Consider the following 24,125-nt stretch of genomic DNA (forward strand, 5'->3'; position numbering starts at 1 on the left):
TGAAGGAACACGCAGTGTGATGCTACACCCATCCCCCTTTCTTGGCAAATGTTAAAGATAAGGTGGATAAAGTTTCCTGGTGCCCAAACAGGGCCCAAAATTAGATCATGACTGTGGCTGTTACTCCTTCAAAAGAGAGGGGAAAGGTGAGCAGCGGCCAAGATCTAGCTCACCTGCTGCTGCGGGAGTGGCCAGGTGACACTCTCAGAAGAGACATACAGCAGGTGCCAATCACCCCCAAATTGAGCATGTAAACTGTCCCTTCCTGGTCCATCACATAGCTGTTTATTCTATGAAAATGCGTTCTATACAATTTTGGCTTGGGATCAAAACTGAAATTCATATTCACCCCCCCCCACCCCACAAAATCACTTTTTTCCACGAATTACAGAAAATAAAACCTCTTGAAATGCTAAGACACCAGCATGTGATGTTGTGGTCAGTGTTCTACAATCTGGCAATGTCTACCCTCCGCCATCAAGATCTGCTTCTCTGGTCTCAAACCAGCAGTGTTTTGCCATCTAGGGAGGGGTTGTTATCAATCTGGCATTCCTCCAACTCTCAGCAGATTAAAAGGATAAAGCATTCACAGCCACTCCACTCAGCCAATTAGACTTGAAGATAGAAGCAAAGTTCAAATGCCACTTGACTACACAAACATGGTGCTTTCCTTACTGTGGGGACTTGAGCATTGATGCTGTAACGTCTACAATATTAAGTCAAGACAAAAGCCAGACGATTCAGATGTTTATTCAAAGTCAGAATTATGAGCCTAGAGTTCCCAGATTCCTGAGGGGGAAGATCCACAGATACAGATCGTAAGATAAGTGAGCTCCCTGAAACTGCAGATGACTTTTTACATATGTATCTGAGCAATTTTCTGAGGGTCCAGAGTTTCATCAGATTCTCAAATGGTCTGCTCTAAATAATCTCCTAAACAAGGCAAGAGAATGAAACCCTAGAGCAGACATGGGAGTGGAGAATCTAACCCTCCTCACCTTTCCTTACCATCACCTTAAGTAACTTCAGCAACTGTGTGATAGACAATAAACACCCAACATTAATTGTAACTGGTGCTTCTAAAATTTATTTTTAAGCAGCTCTCCATCTTCATCAGGAGAAAAGGTTATGTCAAGCAAAGACTGCTTTGGATCACATGTCTGGGCAGAAAGACCATGAGAGAAGTCAGGGAGTACAGACGCTCAGAGCCAGGATGGGCCACCAAGACAGACAGACCCAGCCCTCAGCTGCACAGACGCAGACATGTGGTGACTTATCCAAGGACAAAGGGGCTTCAGTGTAAGACTTAGGGCAAAATCCCACATGTTCTTCCTCTGAGCCCACCCTTGCCCAGGAGGCTTCCCCTGAGAAACGGGGAGTGGCCAGGTTCACTGAGGTGAGGGTTTGGCCTGAGAAATTCAGACCCCTGCTTTCTTCTGCTCCAAAACATGAAATGATCCTGAGGTCTCCAGAGCTCTCTATGTCCAATCCAGGAAGCCTAGAAAGAAAATAAAGATGGAGAAAGAGGCCTGAACGCCACAGAGGACGTGGATGAGGGATGGAGGGCGCCACAGCATCTCCCCCACGAGCAGATCCACAAGCGCGTGGCCCCCTCCTCACCCAACAAGAACACCTGCCGTCCACCCTCTCCTTGACTCATCCAGGTGCACCAGGACCAAAGGAGCAGGCTGCGGGGCCCTGTCCACCCTCAAGGGGCAGGTGGCTGGCTGGCTGCTCTCTTGTCTGCCTTGGAAAGGCCCAACACATCCCTCCTTCGGTCTCATCTCAGAGAGGATGGGAGCAAAATCTCGGCCCCTGCTGTCCCAAAGGGGAGGAAAAGGAAGGACAGGGCTGCACCAGACGTCAGTGTGGCCAGTCGGTCACCAGGTTCAGGCCAGGCACGGCCCTGCAGTGGCCCTGACTGTCGGGATCCGCCCCACGTGGCCTCAGCTCCAGGGTCTCCAAGTCACCCTCCCGTGAGTCATCGCCCCGCGGTGTGAGAAGGGGTGTAATTTTCCCTTCAGCACTTGGGCAGCTTCCCTGGCAAGTGAACTGCAGCGCCAGCGTGTCGCTGGCAGGCCCCGCACTCAGCCCACCCACGGGCGACTCAGGCCGCAGCCCGCACCGCCCCTCAGGCTCCTTCTCGCTCCTCTTCGTTTGGTGGCTCTGCGGCTGCCTCGCTGTGGCAACTTTTCCTTTTTCCCAGAGAAACAGGATGCAAAGGGAAAAGCTGGAGGAGAGGGAGAAAGCAGGGCCAGAGGAAGCAGGAAGCAAAGGCCGGAGGACAAAAGAGGAAGGAGCAAAGGAAGAAGCCAGAGGGGAAACCAGTGTGTTTTCAAGAAAGTCACCGTCACCCAGGGAGCTGAGTGCCCGGGGGAGGGACTGAGGGAGCCCCCTGGTCCGTCCAGCTCCACTGTGGCTCAGTGGTGGGGTCCCCACCTCACAGGTGGGTCGGGGGAGCGAGGTGCGGCCAGCCAGACCTCCCCAAGCTGTGACCTGTGTCGTCAGGCTCCACACGCTCCGCTGTCCACACACGTGCACATCCCACGTTAACACAGGGCTGCGGCCTCGTGCCACACCTGCGGCCAGCTTGCAGCATCTTGTGGTCCCTGTGCCCCATCCCGGGCTCCCGGGACAAGCAATCCAGGGTCAGAGCTTTAAAGGCCTCCCCGGCAGAGGCTCAGACAGCCAGGCATCACCCAGCTGGGGGCAGTTTCTGGGTCTCTGGTCCCAGTTGGCCCACAGCTCAGCCAGCAGCAAAAGTCCCCTTCCACTGGCCAATGCGCTCTGTCCAGGGACACACCTGGCCTAACACCATCCCCTTCAGGACCCCAGCCCACAGCCACAATGACGGGTGGAGAGGGAGGGTCCCCAGCAAGATTTCTTCCCACTGCCTTCTCATCAGTCCCCTCCTCCACTGGCCACGCTCTCTGTCCCAAACTGCTGCCAGCCACCTGCACAGTGTGCTCATACCGGAGGGCTCCACGCCACCCCACACCTCAAGCTCCCCGCTGGCCCTCCCCACACCCAGCGTTGAGATCTGGGTTTCTTTTGTTCTTCCTTCCTTCGTCTCGTGGGACACTGTGGGTGACTTCTCCAACCCTGCGGGACAGAGCGTGTCTGCCATCCTTGGCAACAAAGAGGACAGGGTTCCTGTGGGCTTAATGCTGTAGCAATAGCCCTTGCTTCCTTCCACACCCAGCAAAGAGTTGGCATCTCCCCGATGCATCCACCCTAATGATCCAGGACAGACTAAGATCCAGGACAAGATCCATCAGCTCCAGGACAGACCAAGAAGAGCAAGGGGCTAATACACTGACGCCAGGAAAATGGGAAATTAAAAAAAAATCCAACTAGCTGCAAAGGGATCAAGTGTCCTTTCAGACACCAACGAAAACTGATCACAGTTGCTTCAAACAAGTCCCCCGACTGGCCACCAAGTCCCTGCTGAAAGGAAGTCCAGCATTAGAAACGCAGAAGGGTGCCTGTGAGAGCTGCCGGGAAACTCGGCTCAACTCTGACTCTTTTCAGCCTGCGTCCTTGGCTCCACTCTCTGCCCTGAAGTGACGCCTCTCTTCCAAAAGGCGAAAAGCCTGCAAGACGTCCTGAACATCTCAGGTGCACAGCCCACTCCTGCTGAGGATAAACATGGATCTAACACACACTGTCTTACTTAGTCATCTGAACAACCCTCTGGACAAGGTCATCAATTCACATCACTCGACCTAAGAAAACTGAGCTAAAAGAGGGGCTCTGTCTCCACGCAGACGACAGAGAGCTAAGAGGACTCAACGGCCAAGACCCCTGGTTTCCCGTTCTTCTCTCTCTCTCGGCACAGCTCAGCAGGACTGGACCCCTGACACTAACTTCAAGATGGCTGGGGAGGCAGCTCCCGGGTTAAGTCAAGCATTCGGTGAGCAAAGGTGGGAAAGCAACTCAAAACCAGGCAAATGTATGAGACACGTCGGGAAGGGGGAAATTCACCTACTAATGTGTCATATTTGTCCTTCTGGTCACCCGTCATCCTCTCCACAACCCAGGCCTGACGCTGTTATGTTCACTCACAGGTGAGGACAGAGGGGCTTAGAAAGGTTGGGTACCTTGCCCCGGGCATGCAGAGCCAAAGCCTGGCGGCCTGGGATACAGATGCGGGTTTCCAACCACGAGGTCCACATTCTGCTTTCCCACTGCCTACGAGAAAAGGGTCCCCGGAATTAAGTCACTTGAAAGATTATTGTCTCACTACTAGGGAACATCAGACCCCAAATCATTTTTCAGGGACCTGGGCTTGCTTTGAAGGTGCTACCTCTCTTCATTTCTATGGGAATTATCTCAGATAACATGCATTTAGAAATAGGTATGGTTAGGTTTTTAAAAAGGATCATGATTATATTAGTCCATTGAATAGCAGATGTATAGAAAGACTATTTCTTTTTAGGATTTTTTCATTTAGCAAAGCTCTTTGGTGTTTTGTTTTTATTGAAGTATAGTCAGTTTACCATGTGTCAATTTCTGGTGTACAGCATAATATTTCAGTCATACATATATATGTTTTCATATTCTTTTTCATTAAAGGTTATTACTATTGAATATAGTTCCCTGTGCTAAACAGAAGAAATTTGTTTTTTATCTATTTTATATATAGTTAATATTTGTAAATCTCAAACTCCCAATTTATCCCTTCTCACCCCCTTCCCCTCCCCCCTCCAGGCAACCATAAGTTTGTTTACTATGGAAAGGCTACTATTTATAAATTGTATTTTCACTTGACTTTTTAACAAAAACATCTAACAACCAAAAGATCCTGAAATAATTCAGGACACTCAAAGAAAGGTAAGAGAGATATAATTAAAAATGCTGGGAAACTAATCACGTGATCCGCTAATCTTTTTATTTTCCTTTAGCTTCTCAGAGATGCAAGCTCTTAAAAGCAATTCATGCAAAAAAAAAAAAAAAAAAAAAAAAAAAAAAAAAAAACAACAAAAAAAACTCAAACGGTTAAGCTAAGTGGGTGAGCAGGCATTAAATGTTAAATGCAAGTGATGGTAATGCTGGGTACCCAAGCCTAACCATCAGTGCATGTCCCTTTTTCCTACCTTGAAAAGAAGCAGGATAAAATATATCCTAAACATGATGAAATTGCAAAGAGCAGCACACACCGTTGTCAAGGCTGTGCATCTCCAGATTCTCAATGCTCTCTGTTCTAGCAACACAACGCCTACAAACTGCAAAAATAATCACTGCCAAAGCTGCAGTAGGTGATTACATAAAATTCTTCTCAAAAGCTGAAAAAATATTTCATCGGGAATAACTAAAGCGAAAACGCTGCTTACCTTGTAGGAAACGGGTTTCACCCGTGTGGATTTGCTTTTATGGCAGGAAGCTCACATGAGTACGTACGACACCCCAAGAAAATTTGACAAAGCAGAAAAGGACTTACTGTCTTCAAATTCTTCTTCTCTCTTTTCAAACATATTTTACGGAGTAAATATTTGAAATGTCCCTAGGACTTTCAAGTATCTTTATATTTCAAAAGGACAACGCTATTTCAGAGATCTGTTTAAAGACCTATGCATCCTTGGAATGAGAAAGGAAAAGTTGACAGTGCCACCGAACCACTAGGATCCCAGAGAAATCCTCTTATCTTTCGCTGTAAAGAGTGCTCAAAGATGACTGCCAGGATCCCTTCTGGAAAGAAAGGCTTAGCTTCTTTTTGGCATATCAGCCTTTCAACATTTTAGAGTAAAATCAACTTTCAAGACAGAGAAAGAAATATGCAAGCATGCTTACGTTTGGACCAGAATCTACACCCCTGAGCATCAGAGCCCTTGTTTACTTACATGCTGTACATAAAAAGGAAAAGTTCAAAGAAGCCTGCTCCCTCTGGGAAGACTGATTCCATCTACAGTCGGCTGTTGAGAAATGAGTAAGACAGACGTGCTCTCTCATTCTCGTCCCCAGGCAGTGAAAAAAAAATCCCAAACTGCTCTTCTAAGTCACATTCACAAGGACGTCCTAGCGCCACCAAGCTCTTCCTCCAAGGCAGTCAGGGGATGGGGGAGGCTCAGCCCTGGCTCTGGGTTTCCACCCCCTGCAGCGAGCCCGCCTGCTCTGGGAGGACCCCAGGTTAGGGCACACGGGGAGACGGGGACCCCAGAGTGCCACCCCTTCAGAGCCAGCTCAGAGGGTTGAAAACAACACCAGCCAGATTTCCATGGGGACGGCTTTCCACCCAAGTTCCCAGAACAAACCAGGAACTCCTTCAGCCCCTTCACCCCCAAAGAAATTGTTTATTCCTTTCAAACTCCAAACTATGACAATAGTGCAAGCTAATTGCTAACAATATTGAAAAAAAAAAAAAAAGTCCCCCACATGGAAGAGGTTGCCAGGGGCACACAAAGAGCTGTGACAGTAATAGGCACCCTGGAAAAGAAAGAAGGCGATCAATTATGTACCATTTGCAGAAATTGCGGGGCTGTCAGAAGCCCCCCTTACAGCTGCACTTCAGCAAGCCCGGCTGCACTGGATTTGCGAGGAAAATTACTCCTTATTCTCCCATCTAGAATACTGTTAGTAAAACACCCCCAACGGCCAGGTTCAACCAGGGTCTTATCTGAAAAGAAGTTCGTGACCCCTGAGAAGGCTAGACAATGCGCCAGCCTGGGGAGCCCAGGAAACAGGGGCTGGTCTCCTCTCTGGGGGGTGACGGGGGTGACTGCGTCCTGTGGGCACCAGGGGACAGTGCCAGGGCCGTCCCCAGAGACCCACGACCAGCACACGATAGGCACACATCCCCAAATTCTCAAATCGCCATTCAGAAAAGAGAAAAACACTGCTTTTAGATATAACTGGATGTTTCAGGAGGCTAAAAATAACAGAGAGAAATCCTATTTTTTAATTCTTCAATGCAAAACTTCCTTTTCACTAATATCCATCACAATGATCACTTCTGATAATCACAGATCCTTCTCTGCCAAGGAACAAAGAACAGGGAAGCAGAGTGACTGCTAGGCATTTGCTGTTGTTGCTGTTTTTAACAAACGTACTGAAATCCATTATTATAGATAGATTTATTCAAATTTGAAAAAGATGAGGTGAGAACTACTCTCGACTTGAGAGGGATTTGACAAAATAATTAACATGCGAATATTCTTTTTCCACTTTTTTTTCTCCTGTGCTCTTTGGTATTTATTTGCTTTCTCCTTTAACCATGAAAATGAGAGCTCAGAGAGCTCCAATTTCTAGCTGAACTGCAGCTTTTGCTCCTCTTCTAAATTTCTAACTGATGCTCCAATGTTCATTTTATAAACGCTTTGTTTGGTCATGATAGGCACTGCTCAGTAACAGAGTTGGAAATAGCCATGACATGGTAACCTTTTGCATATTTATTTTATAAAAGCTTAACATAAAATAAAACCGGGAAAAGAATTAATTTCCTCCTTCAGAACTTAAATGTGGGACTCAGATTATAACAGAGAGGAAACCATTATCCCTAATGGCGTTAATGATTTCTCCCTCATGTGGCCACACAGCGCCAGCGCCCCACAGGCACACTTACCTTTAATAGAGAGCTTGGCTGCTTGAGTGTTTCATGAGCATTTGCCTTTTTTAAAAAAAAAATTTAAGACAAAGCCATCCAAACACACCTATTTGATGCTTGAGGATCTACTGTTTCAAAAAAATGAGGTCCACGAGCTACAATATTGGGTTTCCAAAGGTAAACAGCCCACCAGAGATAGAACAGAGTAGTCAGGCTAAAGATGCTGATGATTTAAGCTTAGTAAAAGAAATTGCATCCTAGAGGTATAACCAACCAGTGAAGGCAGCTGAGTATTTGCTCTGTACAAGGATTTGGAAAGAAAGAGAAGGGAGATTTTGGAGGAGGTGGATAGGAAGGGGGGAGGGATTCAGGGGGTAAGGAAGGGAGAGAGGGGAGGAGAGGCTGGGGCCAGTGGCCACTAGAATTTGCTTGAAAGCTGGCAGGCTGTAACCTGACCCACCCAACTCGCAGTGAGCACCACCAGTCACCGAAGGGTGTGTCATGTGGCCACTCACCAAGGGACTGGCCCCCAGGGGTCTTAGTCTAAACCTAACCTTGGTGTGGTCCCTGCGATAAGTTTTATTTAAACACCTGCCATAGTTTGTATCTCCTCCATTCTTGTTTTGTACTTATGACAAAAGCAAGAAATATAAAACAGTGTTATCATTTCAAAGTCAGTTAAAACTGGATTGTGTACTTAAGATCATGTCCATCAGACCATTTCTGAAAGGACAGCTGACTAAGAACAGTGAAAAATGTAAAGGGAGGGACCGTAACAAGTGTTGGTGAGGGTGCGGAGAAACTGGAACCCTCGTCCGTTGCTGGTGGGAATGTAAAATGGGGCAGTGCTGTCCATGCCAAGAAGCTGGGCTGCTCCACAAAAAAGCTAATCATGGAATTACCATACGACCTAGCAATTCCACTCCGAGCTGCACACCCAAAAGAAGTGAAAACAAGGTTTTAAACCGATTTCTGTATGCCAATGTCACTGCCGCGTTACTCACAACAGCCAAATGGCGGAAACAACGCGAGTGTCTATCAATAGATGGATGGATAAACAAAATGTAGTATGCACATAGTGGAGTATCACTCAGCCATAAAAGGAGTGAGTTTTTTATACACGCTACAACTTGGATGAACCTTGAAAACGTTATGCAGAAACAAAAGGATGAACATTATACGATCCCACTTACATAAGGTAGCTAGAGTAGGCAAATGAGACAGGTCTGGTAGAGGTTACCAGGGGACCAGCGGGTGGGGTGAGTGGGTAGTTACTGCCTAATGGGTACAGAGCTTCTGTTTGGCAGGATGAAGTTTTGGAAAATGGACCATGGTAATGGTTTGCAAAATATTGTGGATGCAATTAATGCGATGAAGTATACACTTAAAAATGGTTAAAATGGCATATTTTATGTTTTATATATTTTACCACAACAAAATGACCACTTCCCAAAGTAATTTAACTTTGGAAAAAAAAATCCAAAAGTAGTAAAGAAATAGAATAATAATTTTATGTGGCTGCCGGAACACCTGAGCTTAGATCTTCCTTGTCAAACCATCCTAACGTACAAATGGCTGTGTTTGTACGGCTCTTTGGTGGCCTGAGAGGAGCCATGGGGGAGGTCCAGCTAGAATCAAGGGTTCCCATTAGTACTTCACTTCAAATAAAGAAGGAAACAATTTTCTTTAAGGGATTTAAAAAGAAAAAAAGTTTGCATCGATGGCTGGACCAAGGGAGAGGAGAACTCCATCTTTTCCCCCGCCTCTGGGAAAGGCAGGAACTAACACTCGCCTGCCAGGTCCTCGTTTGAGGTCTGAGACAGGATCTTACCCGGAATGTCTGCTCCTTCTTCTGCCTGTGGGAAACCTGGTCCAGCGTGCCATCTGTCTGACTCCTTTTCAGGCCAGTTGTGATGTCAGGGACATTGCTGAGATCTGCGTGGAAAGTGACAAAAGCATAGGTGAGGCTGGCCGTTTGCAGAGAATAGTAATGACTGGTGTAAAGGCCCAGACGGAGGAAGAAAAACTTCAACGACCCAGAACGCAGACGTCAGGCTCCTCAGTGACCCGGGAGTTACCACGTGCACAGCTGGTCTTCTGAAACACATCTGGGCTCTGGCTAATTAAAGACACAACATCTGCCTGTTTGGTCAAAGGAGGCCAATGACCAATCGAGACAATGATTTAAATGCCTGGCCACCCTTGTCATTACTGTGTAAACTTAACTAAGAACGCTATTTTTTAAATTTATTTATTCAAAAATATAGTTGATTTATAATGCTGTGTTAGCTTCTGGTATACAGCAAAGCGATTTAGGTATATATATATATATATATTCTTTTTCATGTTATTTTTCATTATAGGCTATTACAAAATACTGAATGTTGTTCCCTGTGCTATACAGTAGGACTTTTTGTTTATCTATTTTATATGTAGTAATTTGTATTTACTAATCCCAAATTCCTAATTTATCCCTTCCCCACCCCTGTTCCCTTTGATAACCATAAGTTTGTTTTCTATTTGTAAATAATAGTTTCTGTTTGTAAATAAGTTTGTCTCATTTCTTTAGATTCCACATATAAGTGATATTATGTGATACGTGTCTTTCTCTTTCTGGCTTACTTAACTTAGTGTGACCATCTCCAGGTCCATCCATGTTGCTGCAAATGGCCTTATTTTTCTTTTTATGGCTGGGTAGTATTCCATCATATAAATACCACAGCTTCTTTATCCAGTCATCTGTTGATGGACATTTAGGCTGTTTCCATGTCTTGGCTATTGTATATAGTGCTGCTGTGAACACTGGGGTGCAGGTATCTTTTTGAATTAGAGCTCCCTCCAGATATATGCCCAGGAGTGGGATTGCTGATCATATGGAAAGTCTGTTTTCAGTTTTTTAAGGAATCTCCATACTGTTTTCCACAATGGCTGCACCAAACTACATTCCCACCAGCAGTGTAGGAGGGTTCCCTTTTCTCCATACCCTTTCCAGCATTTATCATTTGTGGACTTTTTAATGATGGCCATTCTGACTGGTACAAAGTGATACCTCATTGTAGTTTTGACTTGCATTTTTCTGATAATTAGTGATATTGAGCATGCCGAGTACGCTATTATACAGTATTGGCACTGCCCTCCCTTTATTTTTGGCTAAGGGAGGGCAAAATCACCAGGTGCATCTGAGAAAACCAATGATGTAATATCACAGATTCTTATTACAACCCACAACCTGCTCATTTGCAAGGATAGTTCTTTTTCCAACATCACCACAATTTCACCCTAAATTGAAAGTCCCAAGGGGAACAGCAAAACTTTGTTAGCTTCCAGAGTAAGAGTTAAGAATACAGAAGTTAAGGAGAGTGTGTGGTTCTGCAACCTACATTTATACACATATGCCATCTTCCACAGTTCTTTCCAGTGGTGCTCAAATCCACAAATTCAAGAAAGATGGAAAGACCAGCCTCTGTCATGATACTATACAAGTTTTCATTCTAATTTTTGTACTTGGTAGATTATCCCCTCAACTAGGTGAAACCACGTGGTTTCTGATCCCTGTCAGCTACAAGAAGAAGTCATCGAGCTCATACCTGTCTGAGTTGATGGAGGCTGAAAAGGCATGGCCATTGACAAACCACCCAGCATCGCGGGGGCAGGGACAGTGGGCTCTGGGAAACCTTTGGAAGCTATGGGAGCCCTAGGAGGTTGATGGAACTCACGAACAGAAATGCTGGTCCAGGCTGATAACACCAATCACTACACAAGCACTTGCTTTTAAGGCAAGAGGGGAGCTAAAGAAAACGTCTTGATGGCCTACAGGAATCTGGAGCGCAAACTTTGTCTTCCTTTTGCTTGTTTCAACACCCTAATCCCACCTAGGAAAGGACCACATTGTCTAAGTCCTACTTCACTGTTGCTGGTTGTAGAGTGAGTTAGCCCCGATTACGCGGTGCTGATCACAAAAGCATGAGCCGTCCCCGGGCAAATTTCAGGACGCAATGACAGGCAGGGATACGGAACTCAGCTCTCCGGGCTCCTAACACCACACCACGGAGGCAGTCTGCTCACCAATAGGCTGACCACATGGGAAGCAAGATTAGACTCTAAACCAAAAGTGACCCCCTCCTCCCACTGTTCCCCCATCACTGCCTCCTTAGGCTGCTGGGTGCACCTTTGTAAAAAGGCCAACCAACAGAATTCACAGAACAGTCCACATCCTACCGTGTTCAGCATAAACACATCTCTCCATCCGTCCATTTAACATGCACTTCTTGAGAACTGGCTCTCTTCCAGGCTCTGTGCTAGGTGCTGGGAATACAGAGGTGGTTCCTACTCTCAGGATGTGCTTCTCGCCCAGATGATGTGACTGGTGAGGAAAAGGGAGACAGACGCAGGAGCACAACAAGGCGTCACAGACGACGTGAGAGGGGTCCGCTCAGGGGAAGGAGGGAAGTGAACTCTCCCTGGGGCCCTAAAAGCCTTCAGAGCAAAGGAGACACTGGAGAAAAGCCTTTCAATCTGAGTGAGGGCCCCTTGTCTTTAAGGCTGAAGATAACCAGGCAGGGTGGGCAGTGGGGAGACGGGATTCCATGAACAGGAGGCAGCTAAGTAAAGGCAAATCCCACGGAGAGCCCAGCACGATCTGGGCACGTGTTGAGTGTGGCTGCCACACGGGGCGGGGGTGGGAGGGGTGTGAGGTCACCCTAGGATGGAGGGACCGACAGCGGGTAGGACTTTGGCAGAAAAGCAGGCCAGAGTGTCACAGCAACACTTAGGGTATGAGGTGGAAGGACTCAAACGAATGCAGAGTAGAACCAGCACAACCCAGATTCCACGGGGCTCCTCTTCGCTGCCTGTTTCGCACACAAGGAGATACAGACAAGGGAGGTAGGAAGGCAGAGCCTGGCTTCTACGTCTCAGGTGACTGGGTGCATGGGAACAGGGTGGGGTGGGAGTGACAGTCACGAGTTTAGCTTTGGTGAAGCCGAGTCTTGAGATGCCACCTGAGAGTCGGGGAGTGCAGGAAAGGTCTGCACAGGGTGTGCGTTTGGAGCCATCCTCCTGCACCTGGCAATGAAGCCAGGGGGATGGATGGTGCCCCTTCCCCACCACCAGGGGGAATGTGCCGAGTGGGACACAAAGAAGACCAAGGAGAGAACCTGGAATCGCCAAGGCACAGACTGCAGGGAAGGAGGCCCCTCTCTCTTTAGAGATAAGTCACAGTCAGAGAAGAACCAGAAAATCAGGAAAGAGCAACGTCGCAGACACCATGCGATGTAAAAGTCCATCACTCAGGTAACAGAACCAAGTCTGCATTATTGCTGCCTTCACCTTGCAAGTCAAAAGCTCCGGTTTTTTTTAAAGAGTTGTACTAAGCACAGGATATCTGACACCCAATCATAATGAAGATTTCCACAGCACCTGCTCCGTGTCAGGTATGCACTAAGTTCTGAGGATACAAAGATGAAGGCAACCTCAAGTCCCCTGAAGATCCCAAACACGGCATGGGCACAGGGAGCTCTGGAGCCCGGAGGTGCCAGATGGATGCTGGAGAAAATAACATGGCTGTGTCAAAAGCGGGTGTGAAGTGAGTTCTGAGTCATCTCTTCAATGTATTCACAAAACTTTGGAACTTGCATGCTGAAAACTCCCAGAACCACCTTTTACTTCTTCCAAAGGCAAAGTTTTACCTGCTAACAGGACACCTGATACCCTTCTTCTCAAAACCCTGCCCACCCCAGGATGGAAGGATTCACCGTGAGTCAGTGAGGCTCGGTGGCCACCTTCCATGACGCCGACTTCAGGGCGCCTCTGGGTGTGGCGTGGGTCCTCTCTGAGGCAGGCCTTGGACAGGATGGGTCACAGGATCCGGCTCCCACTGAGGCCGGCCGCAGGGATCCGAGAGGGGAAGGCAGCTCTGCCAAGATGGGGAGACGGAGCAGTTCCGCCACCAAGTTTCAAGACGCTGAGCGGTACCTGGGCATCAGCGGAGTCTGTGGGGTGGCTGATCCCCTTTCCGACCCCACCAGCAATGCACCCATGCTGGTTTGGAGACGCCAAAGCATGAGGGAGCCCAGCGCAACAGCATCTGCAGCGGCAGACCCCGGCTCCAGGAGCCTCAGATTGCAACAGGACCTGCAGTCCCGTGTGTAAAAGGCAGCGCGCCCTAGGTGTTCTTTCTAGAGGAGAAGTGAGCACAAAGTAGGTTCGGGAAGAATAGCAGACTGGCTAAAATAAAAAGAGATACAGGCCGGGAAATCCGAATGCTTATTTACAAGCCTGCTTTAAACAGGCAGCATGCTGACACCCTGTCCTGGGTGCCAGATGCCTACACAGCCCCACTCACACGCTGCCCACGTCCTGGGCACCAGCCGCTGAAGTGAGTAAATGCATCCTTCCCCTCCCCGCCTGGGGAGAGCCTCCGTGGGGACCTGTGCACGGGACACGTGTGGGGCACCGGACCCCATCAGGTAACCATCAGTAGGTGCTTCCCACCCCACCCCATGCTCAGCTGCTGCCAGACAGAAGTGCAGACACGCTCCAGAAGGGTCTTTGGCCAATGAGACTGTAAGTGATGAAAAATTACAAAATGACAAATTCAAGTCAAGACACCTAGTTATCATGGGTAAACACACTCTTCTGTCTTTCTCCTCTCGTTCCTTGTGGAACCTGGGGTGAGGTCTAACAATCTGAAGCAGCTAACATCAAATGTGGCCAACAGGCGCTGCTACCCAGCCATTAGGTGAGCAGACATGAAACGTCCCGAGTCACAGCCTCAGCTGCTCTGTGTGGACCGACTCATTCCATTTATTTCTTCCCTGGCAGGATGGGCACCAAGCACTGGAGGCCACAGTGTGCCAGGTCCTAGATCAGGGTCCACACACGACCAGCCTCAGGCATCTTTCTCTTTTTAAAAATAAACATTTGATAAAATTCAACACCCATTTACGATAAAAACTCTCGCCAAAGTGGGTATAGAGGGAACATATCTCAACATAATAAAAGCTATATATGACAAACCTACAGCCAGCATAGTACTCAACGGTGAAAAACTCAAAAGCTTCCCACTAAAATCTGGGACAAGACAAGGATGCCCACTATCACCACTCCTATTCAACATAGTCCTGGAAGTCCTAGCCACAGCAGTCAGGCAAGAGAAAGAAATAAAAGGGATCCAAATTGGAAAAGAAGACGTAAAAGTGTCATTATATGCTGATGACATGTTACTATATATAGAAAACCCTAAAAGGTCCACACAAAAGCTACTAGAGCTGATTGAAGAGTTCAGCAAGGTAGCAGGTTACAAAATTAACGTTCAAAAATCAGTTGCATTTCTTTACACTAACGATAAATCAACAGAAGAAGAAAGTAAAGAAACAATCCCCTTTAAAATAGCACCGAAAGTAATAAAATATCTGGGAATAAATCTAACCAAGGAGGTGAAAGAATTATACACAGAAAACTATAAACCATTGATGAAGGAAATTGAAGAAGACTTTAAAAAATGGAAAGATATTCCATGCTCTTGGATTGGAAGAATCAATATTGTTAAAATGGTCACACTGCCCAAGGCAATCTACAGATTTAATGCAATCCCTATCAAATTACCCAGGACATATTTCACAGAACTAGAACAAATCATAATAAAATTCATATGGAACCATCAAAGACCAAGAATTGCCAAAGTATTACTGAAGAGAAAGAAAGAGGCTGGAGGAATAACTCTCCCAGACTTCAGACAATACTATAGAGCTACAGTCATCAAGACAGCATGGTATTGGTACAAAAACAGAAATATAGGCCAATGGAACAGAATAGAGAGCCCAGAAATGAACCCACAAACTTTTGGTCAACTAATCTTCGACAAAGGAGGCAAGAATATACAATGGAATAAAGACAGTCTCTTCAGTAAATGGTGTTGGGAAAAGTGGACAGCAGCATGTAAAACAATGAAGCTAGAACACTCCCTTACACTATATACAAAAATCAACTCAAAATGGATCAAAGACTTAAACATAAGACAAGATACAATAAACCCCCTAGAGGAAAACATAGGCAAAACATTATCTGACATACATTTCAAAAATTTTCTCCTAGTAGAAATAAAAGCAAGAATAAACAAATGGGACCTAATGAAACTTACAAGCTTCTGCACAGCAAAGGAAACCATAAGTAAAAAAAGAAGACAGCCTACAGAATGGGAGAAAATTTTTGCGAATGAAACCGACAAAGGCTTGATCTCCAAAATATATAAGCAGCTCATATGACTCAGTAATAAAAAAATAAAAACCCAATCCAAAAATGGGCAGAGGACCTAAACAAGCAATTCTCCAAGGAAGACATACAAATGATCAAAAGGCACATGAAAAAATGCTCAATATCACTAATTATCAGAGAAACACAAATAAAAATTACAATGAGGTATCGCCTCACACCAGTCAGAATAGCTGTCATTCAAAAATCCACAAATGACAAATGCTGGAGAGGCTGTGGAGAAAGGGGAACCCTCCTACACTGCTGGTGGGAATGCAGTTTAGTGTAGCCACTATGGAAAACAGTGTGGAGATTCCTCGAAAGACTAGGAATAGACTTACCATATGACCCAGGAATCCCGCTCCTGGGCATATATCCAGAAGGAACCCTACTTCAAATGACACCTGCACCCCAATGTTCATAGCAGCACTATTTGCAATAGCCAAAACATGGAAACAGCCTAAATGTCCATCAACAGGTGACTGGATAAAGAAGATGTGGTATATTTATACAATGGAATACTATTCAGCCATTAAAAACCGACAACATAACACCATTTGCAGCAACATGGATGCTCCTGGAGAATGTCATTCTAAGTGAAGTAAGCCAGAAAGAGAAAGAAAAATACCATATGAGATCACTCATATGTGGAATCTAAAAAACAAAAACAAAAACAAAAACAAAGCATAAATACAGGACAGAAATAGACTCATAGACAGAGAATACAGACTTGTGGTTGCTAGGGGGGCGGAGGGTGGGAAGGGATAGACTGGGATTTCAAAATTGTAGAATGGATAAACAAGATTATACTGTATAGCACAGGGAAATATACACAAAATGTTATGGTAGCTCACAGAGAAAAAAATGTGGCAATGAGTGTGTATATGTCCATGTATGACTGAAAAATTGTGCTGAACACTGGATTTGACACAACATTGTAAAGTGATTATAAATCAATAAAAAATGTTAAAAAAAATCATTTTTGGAGAGTGATGACACTCTAGGCAGGCTGTCCCAGAAGGTGACAGGCCCCGCTCCTCTGCTCACCTGACAGTTCCCCACAGACAACCAGGGACCCTCGGGGCTTTGGGCAGGAGACGCCCAGTAACTCAGGGTCTTCCTGGGTGTTGCCTTGGCACAGACCCCATGAGCATCACAGCCAGCCAGGCAACTGGCAGCCCCAAACCCTTCACAGCTGAAGGCCAAACCCTGTGTTCAAGCCACATCCTGGGTATCCGCTCAGCAACAGAAACATTAGGGGTCGCTTCGCCCACCTGGCTCATACTGCGAATTCAAAGTTTACACTGACATCACTTCCAAAGCCAGTTCAGCACAGTTACTGAGCAGGAGTGTGGACTCTGCCATCTTTTTACCCAGGTCTTTCAGGGAATGGGTGATTCTGGGGGGGCCAGGAAGGGGGCCTGGGCATGTGGTGGTGTCCCAGCCAGTCTCCCACCACCGTTTACTCCTCAGGAATCCTCACTCTGCTCAGCAGCCAACTACAAGGTTGGCTCACTGAGCTGATGCCATGGTCCCCGTCCTGCTGGCTGCTTCCTCCTTACTCAACCAGGAAGCGAGGGCAGAGGCAACAAGCCTTCCTAGAGCCCGACACACACCCAGGTGGCTGCCAGCAGCGCCCAGAGATACCAGGCAGCTCCCGGCTGCAGGAGGGAGATGCTCTGCCCAGGCCGCAGCCAGGAGCTGCTTTCAGAGGCCAGACAGCTGGTTCTCAGAGAAGAGATCCCGTGTTCTCAGGAACAGCAACTGTAAGAGGAATTGAGTTAAAATCTCAAGAAGGTATCAATCCCAAGGCCAAAAAACAAGAAACTGACCTGAGAGGAGAACGTTTGTCTTCCCCTATTTGACACGGTTTTGTTTTTTTTTTTTTTGAGAAATTAGTGATGGTAGTCACAGCATGGGGATGAGCTCTGCTTCAAGCTGCGGGGTGAGTGAGGAGCCATTTGAAGCAGTATAAAATTCTGTATCAATGCTTCCAACACACAGTTTATCTTGGTATCAAGGGCATGTTGAGGATTGAGTTCATCTGCACAGAAAAGCTTAAAATCTCTCAATTTTTAAGTTTAAATTTGCATACTTTGTAAAGCACTGATTTTTTTTAAACCCATTCGTTTTTTTGTTTGTTTGTTTGTTTTGCGGGGGGAAGGTAATTAGGTTTATTTATTTAATCTTTATTTCTTTAATGGAGGTGCTGGGGATTGAACCCAGGACCTCATGAATGCTAAGCATGAGCTCTACCACTTGAGCTATACCCTCCCTCAAGCATTGATTATTTTTAATTAACTCAGATTTCCCTAAACTTTACTCAGGCTCTTACTTAAAAAGGCAGTGGTTTGTGACACCTGTCGTTAATGATATTTGCCATGCTCTGTCATCCAAGCAAATATTACTCGTCATCCATCAGTGAAAGAGAATGGAAATAAAACCATTTAAAGGAACGAACAGATGGACTACGTAGTAAGAACAAACAACGCTGGGCTGACCACATTCAAAGGCTAATCGAGTCCTCAGCTGCACCGTTGACAAAGGTGACCACCGCTATCGTGTCCTTCTGGTACAGATTAAAAATCAGGCTACTTTTTGAAGAGACCGGGGACTCTGCATTTCTTCACTGTTATTATTCTTGTGCCGAGCAGATCCAAGGCAGCAGTCTGAATGTCACTGTCAAGCCCGCAGAGAAGTCAATTCTATCATAACATAAATACGATGCCAGAAAAATGAAATTTCATAAACCTTCAAAGTGCACTTAACCTGAGGTCACATTCCACCTGCTGATGTTCTTGACAATGCAAGGTCTCTGGAGATAAACAGACAGAGGTAAACACTGGTAGCCAATGCTTCTTAATAGCAGGCTGCCATGATTTGATTCAATTATCTTGTGATAAATTGCCTGAGCATCTGAAAGAACAGTTAGAGGAACAGGGTAGGAGTGTCCTGGAAGCCACCTCCATGCTCTGTACAGCTCGGGGGAGGAAAGGCCTTCCTGGCAGGTGGGGAGGGGAATGGAGGTGGCTCCACATCCTTGTTCTCTGGGAGGCTAGGCTGTGGCAGGCTCTCAGCCCCAAGAAAGGCCGCAAACGGCCTCCCATTGGACCTCACCCAGGTCCCTGACGGAAAATACAAAGTCAATGGCAACAGACCTTCAGGTAAAGTTTCAGGTCCATTAGAAACCGATACTTGCAGAGCCGGGAGGACCACCCAAATGTCACATTTAATTACATTCAGGGGCAATTAACAGACACCACTGTATTTCAGACACTTAAAGAACTTCAATCAAGTAGAATTTAAGTTCAAAACTCTTCCAAACTACTTAGTGGGTATTCTATTTAAAGACCCTGAGTAGAACCCTAAAAAAATTTACAAGATTCTACTGAGAGATGTGCTACGGGAGAAAGGAAACCGGAGTTACACTTCCTTCCAGGAAGTGCTGCTGTGTCGCGGGATTAAAAGAGGGTGAAATAGAATATTATTCAGCCAGAAAGGGGATGCATGAATAAAGTACTGATTCCAGCGACGACATGGATAAACCTAGAAAAAACATCACGCTACACGAAAGGAGGCAGATGCAACAGGCTACATGTCATATGATTCCACTCATATGAAACAGCAGAGCAGGCAAACCTGCAGGAACAAAAGGCTGATGAGTGGCTGTCAGGCCTGGGGGGCAGGGAAGGAGGGGTGACTGCTGGTGGGCACCAGGTGTCTTCCTGAGCTGATGGAATGTTCTAGAATCAGGCAGTGGGGATGGTTGCACAACTTGGTGAATATACTATGAACCACTGATCTGTACACTTTAAAGGTGACTTTTATGGTCACGTGAATTATACTGAATTTTTTTTTAAAGATGGTGAGGATGTCTAGTGCAGGTTTCAAAGGAGAGAAAGGAGAGTTACAGTAAAACTCCACCATCAGTGGGTTCCAAAGGACCAAAGCACATGAAACACACGGTCCCGGGACTGCAAGGTTAATGAAAATCAGTGTGAATTATCTAAATAAAGAAAGAAACAAGAATAAAGAGAGTGAAGTGGTTACAAAACAGCTCTCCCCAACTAAGCAGGCTGTAAGTGGTCACCGGGCAGTCAGTTCCTAACCGCCACCCCCAGCCCCCAGATGAGGACCCAGATAATAAGACAAGGGCCGTCATCAGTCCAGTGACATCTCAGTTTGTCTTACTACAGGACACATTATTATTGGATTTTACTCTATGTACATTAATAGAGGAATATTTAAGAGGAAAAAAAGTGGTTAAAATCCAGACAGTTTCCCCTGTGTAGAAGGGAAAACAGACCGACACAGTTCTCGCCCTGTCAACCACTGACCATGACCTTGTCCAAGTTCCTAGCAACTTGACGGGTCTCTGTGCCTTGGTTTACCCAGCTGTGAAAGTAAAATGATAATAACACATCTTGGCTGCATCAGGGTGCTGGAAGGGATAATTAATGCTTCTAAGGCTCTTGGTGATCTTTGTATTCGAGACAGCCTGCTATTATCACGAAGCCTTAACAAACACCTTTCCTCTGGCAGTCAAGACCTGATTCTATTTAAAGAGGTACAGAGATTTGTTGCAAAACCAAATGGAATGCTTGATCCATGACTTTGCTTTTTTCACTTCCTAAACTTTTAGGATAAAGACACATTCTTAGAGTAGTTTAACTTGGTGCTGTAATCACATTAAATGACTGAGTGTTAGAAAAGAAAAAAAAATATGCTCAACTGTTTCATCTAATCCTTCATTTTAAGAGTTGATGAAGAAATAGGAATTAGAGTAACCTGCCCGAGGTCAATCACGAGGCCAGGAACTAGACTCCAGATCCCTTGACTCCAGATTCACAGTCCTTTGTAAATGTTAGTGCCCTTGAATTAAACCGAAACCACATCCCACTATCAGCATTGACCTACACCAGTGATACAGAGGTTCCTATTCTTTTTCAGCTGTGGTTTGGGTTGACCCACTAAAACAGTCCTGCGTCATGGGCACCAATCAGCCCGTTAAAACAGCAGAACAGTGCAGACATGGGACGTGAACTGGGCTCCGTGTTCTCCCAGGATTCACAGTCAGACTCTTTGGAGCTGGGGCGCTTGGTTCTCGGTGAGTGGAGTCCCATGCCATCCCAGAGTCCCTAGGCACGAGCACAAGCAAGCAGAGCCTTCAGCTCTGAGAAAGTCCCAGCGCAAGTCCTCTGCAATCAGATTTATGAAAAGAAATCTGGGAGGCTTCAAGGTGTGGTCCAAAGATGCTTTTTATCCCCGAGAACCCACTCTCGGGACACTGCCTTTCCTGGCTAGGGACTCCTAGCCGCCTGCTTCCACTGAATAGATACGGAGTGAAACGCCCGCTGTTCACCAAGAACTGTGCTAGCTGCTGTGTCTTAAACATCTCTGGGATCCTCAATGTCCCTATTTTTCAAGGGATTTTCAATTTCTTGAAAATAGCAGGTAAATGATAAGCACACAGAGGGCAATAAATCTTAACTTTCACGTCAGGTATGCAGACAAAATGCCTTTCAGAGCTCAGAAGAAGCGGCGCCCACGACCCCTCCGAGGTGGTGTGCAGGCAGCCCCCTGCTCCTTACAGGGTGCAGTCCTAGAAGTATGGAGACTGAGGTGATGGACTCTGTGAAGGCATCTGTTCCCAGGGATCTAGACAAATTCTGAAATTTCTACTTAGGCTTTGCCTTTTAAACACACCTGGGGCATATCTTAATCTCCTTCTCCTCCTTCCCCAGTGAACACATGATCTGTGACTGGAGATCAAAGAGCATCCCACAGGGCTACAGGCTCACCAGCCAAGGCACAGGTGACGACTGGCATTTGAGGGTCATGGGTACTAAGCTACGAAATCCAGGTTTCTTATCAACATTTTTCAGCTCCCTCTTTCCCTGATTTTTATAAAACAATAAGGACAAAATTCAATAAACATTCAAATAATTTTGCTAATACTATGTAAGGATACCTAAACCTCACAGAAGGCGGGTGTGGTCCTTCATCAACTGAAACATAAAAGTCAGAATTAGATTCACAAATGGCAACTGAGGAGTAAGTAGTGCTGGAGAGGTCAAGGCAGACAAGTTGAGACTAGCATGTCCTTCTGTTTCGAAGCTTCTGAGCGCTTCACTGGAAATTCTGGATTCTGTAGGGAGTCTGCTGGGAGACTCTGAGGGGGAAGGGACATTCTATAACCTGTTCCACATGTTACAGCATCTGCCCCAGTTCAGGGGCAGCCGGTCAGGATTCCTCACAGAAGACACAAAATAATTTTGCTTACAATTTCACATGTCTCATTGCAAATGACTTTTCCCAGAGCTACTAAGAAGGAACAAAACTGGATAATTTGAACTTTGTCACATTTTCCCAGAATATGTAGAAGTGGTTAATGGCCGAAAAGCCAAAAAAGCCAAAAAAAAAAAAAAAGGGGGGGTGGGATTACATGGGAATGGACAATTTATAAATAGATATTCAAATAGATAATCAGAGCTGAGGACTACAGGATCAGAAATAAATTAATAAGATGCGACAAAGCATAACTGAATTGTTTGAAATGAAAGGAGTGAATTTGGGGCACTTGTATTTCAGACTTGACTGTTTTCTCCTAACAACAAGAGTGTGTTTTTGCCTTACTCTATGAGTGAAAGTCTTTAAAGTAGGCAAGTTGTCATTCACATCTCTTCCCTTTCCCTTCATGTTGTTAACCTTGATGAGTTGTGAGATTTTATGGATGGCTTTCAGGATAAGCCATTAAAACCATTTAGAAACAGGCGGAATGTTCACTATAAATACAGAGGCTTACAAAGGCATTCCAAAACGAACTCCTGGTCTTCCCAGAGAGCTGTTCCACAGACAGCTTCCCCATCTTAATGGAAGGCAACTCCATCCTTCCCGTTGCTCAGGCAAAACCTGGGATCCTCCTTGGCCTCCTTTCCTGCCCTCACCACCAACCCCCACCCCCACAGTGATCTCTGAGCGAGTTCTGTTGGTTCCACCTCCACCGTGACCACTGAGAACAAAGCCACAACCTCTCACCTGGTCACTGCAAAAGCCTCTGTCCCGTTCTGGTTTCCTATGGTCCATTCTCAACAGTCAGTGATCCTTTTAAAACACTGATCAGATCGTGTCACTTCTCTGCATAGATACGTGGGATGGCCCCTCGTGTTCCTCCAAGTCAACTTAGGACCTTGGGAACACCTTTGGGAAGTCCCCACACAGCTCCTCTGCAATGGTTGTTTCAAGAAAAAGTGTTGTAAGCTGAACTAGCTGCTTTTTTCACAAAACCCAATTTTTATTTGAGAAAACAACTGATGAAAATGTTATTTTAAGTGAGCAAAACAAGCCTATAACTTTCAAGAGAAAAGACAGTTTTATAGATATAATTCAACCGTTCCAGCAAAAATTTGAATCTTGGAAAACTTGTATTCACTACCATGAGCTTGACAGCTTCCCAATATTTTGAGACTTTCCCAATGAGATTGGTGAAGATATGAACGAATGTGATTTTTAATGCTGTGTAATGAAATGTCCATATTTGAAAGATCTGCATGACCTAGTGACCTAATATTTTCTAAGTAACCACTGCATGTTAGAAAATCATACATGAGCAAAAGATCTATTCGAAGTGCAAGATAAGACAATGGATTTTAGTGTGACCAAGAAAAGAGAGTCTATCAATGATGCCTCAGATTCCACACTGCCACTAACCTTGAAGAACTGCCTCTTGTTGAGTTCTGGTGTAATAGTAAAGACTGTCCACAATTATCTGAAATGATTATTCCAATACTCCCTTCCTTTTACAACTACGTATCTATGTGAGGTTGGGGTTTCTTCCAATCACTTCCATCAAAATAATACACTACAACAGACGGAATGCAGAAGTGGATATAAAATCCAGCTGTCTATTAAAAACACACAAAGAAATTTGCAGAAATGTGAAACAGTTCTGTTCTTCTCACTGATATATACATGTTTTTGGTTTGGAGAACTAGTTCATTAAAAATATGTTTATTGCATTAAGACAAAGTGGATTCATTGTTGTCACATTAAAATAAATTTTAATAGATACTTTTTAAATTTCTCAGTTTAAATTTCTAATATAGTAAATATCAATAAGTATTAATACAACTAAAGCTCTTTAGGGTCACTGATCATTTTTTACAGTAGAAGACCCATTATTCTGCCTACCACAGCTGTGCCCGAAGATAACACAGTAAAAACAAAGCAAAACCAAAAAAAAAAAAACCAAAAAAAAAAAAAAAACAAAACAAAAGACCAAAACACTATTTCCCCCAACATTTAAGAGTCTCAAGGTGAGAAAGGAACTAAGAAT

General features: G+C 45.4%; 1 protein-coding gene across 8 annotated transcripts in view; it reads right to left on the minus strand.

Annotated features, from left to right (window-relative positions):
• The window catches only part of TIAM2 (TIAM Rac1 associated GEF 2), a 216,277-nt gene that overhangs the window by 36,323 nt on the left and 155,829 nt on the right, over positions 1–24,125 (minus strand). For 6 of the 8 annotated variants that reach the window (XM_031456597.2, XM_064486539.1, XM_064486537.1 and 3 more), the window contains one exon: positions 9,372–9,475. In XM_031456597.2, the coding sequence (XP_031312457.2) occupies positions 9,372–9,475 (104 nt within the window). Of the gene's footprint in view, positions 1–5,096; positions 5,176–5,840; positions 6,045–9,371; positions 9,476–24,125 lie in introns of those variants that run through there. The other 2 variants (XM_064486544.1, XM_064486543.1) reach the window with 2 other exon arrangements.

This window comes from Camelus dromedarius, chromosome 6 (genome assembly GCF_036321535.1).
Source record: "Camelus dromedarius isolate mCamDro1 chromosome 6, mCamDro1.pat, whole genome shotgun sequence".
Taxonomy (NCBI): domain Eukaryota; kingdom Metazoa; phylum Chordata; class Mammalia; order Artiodactyla; family Camelidae; genus Camelus; species Camelus dromedarius.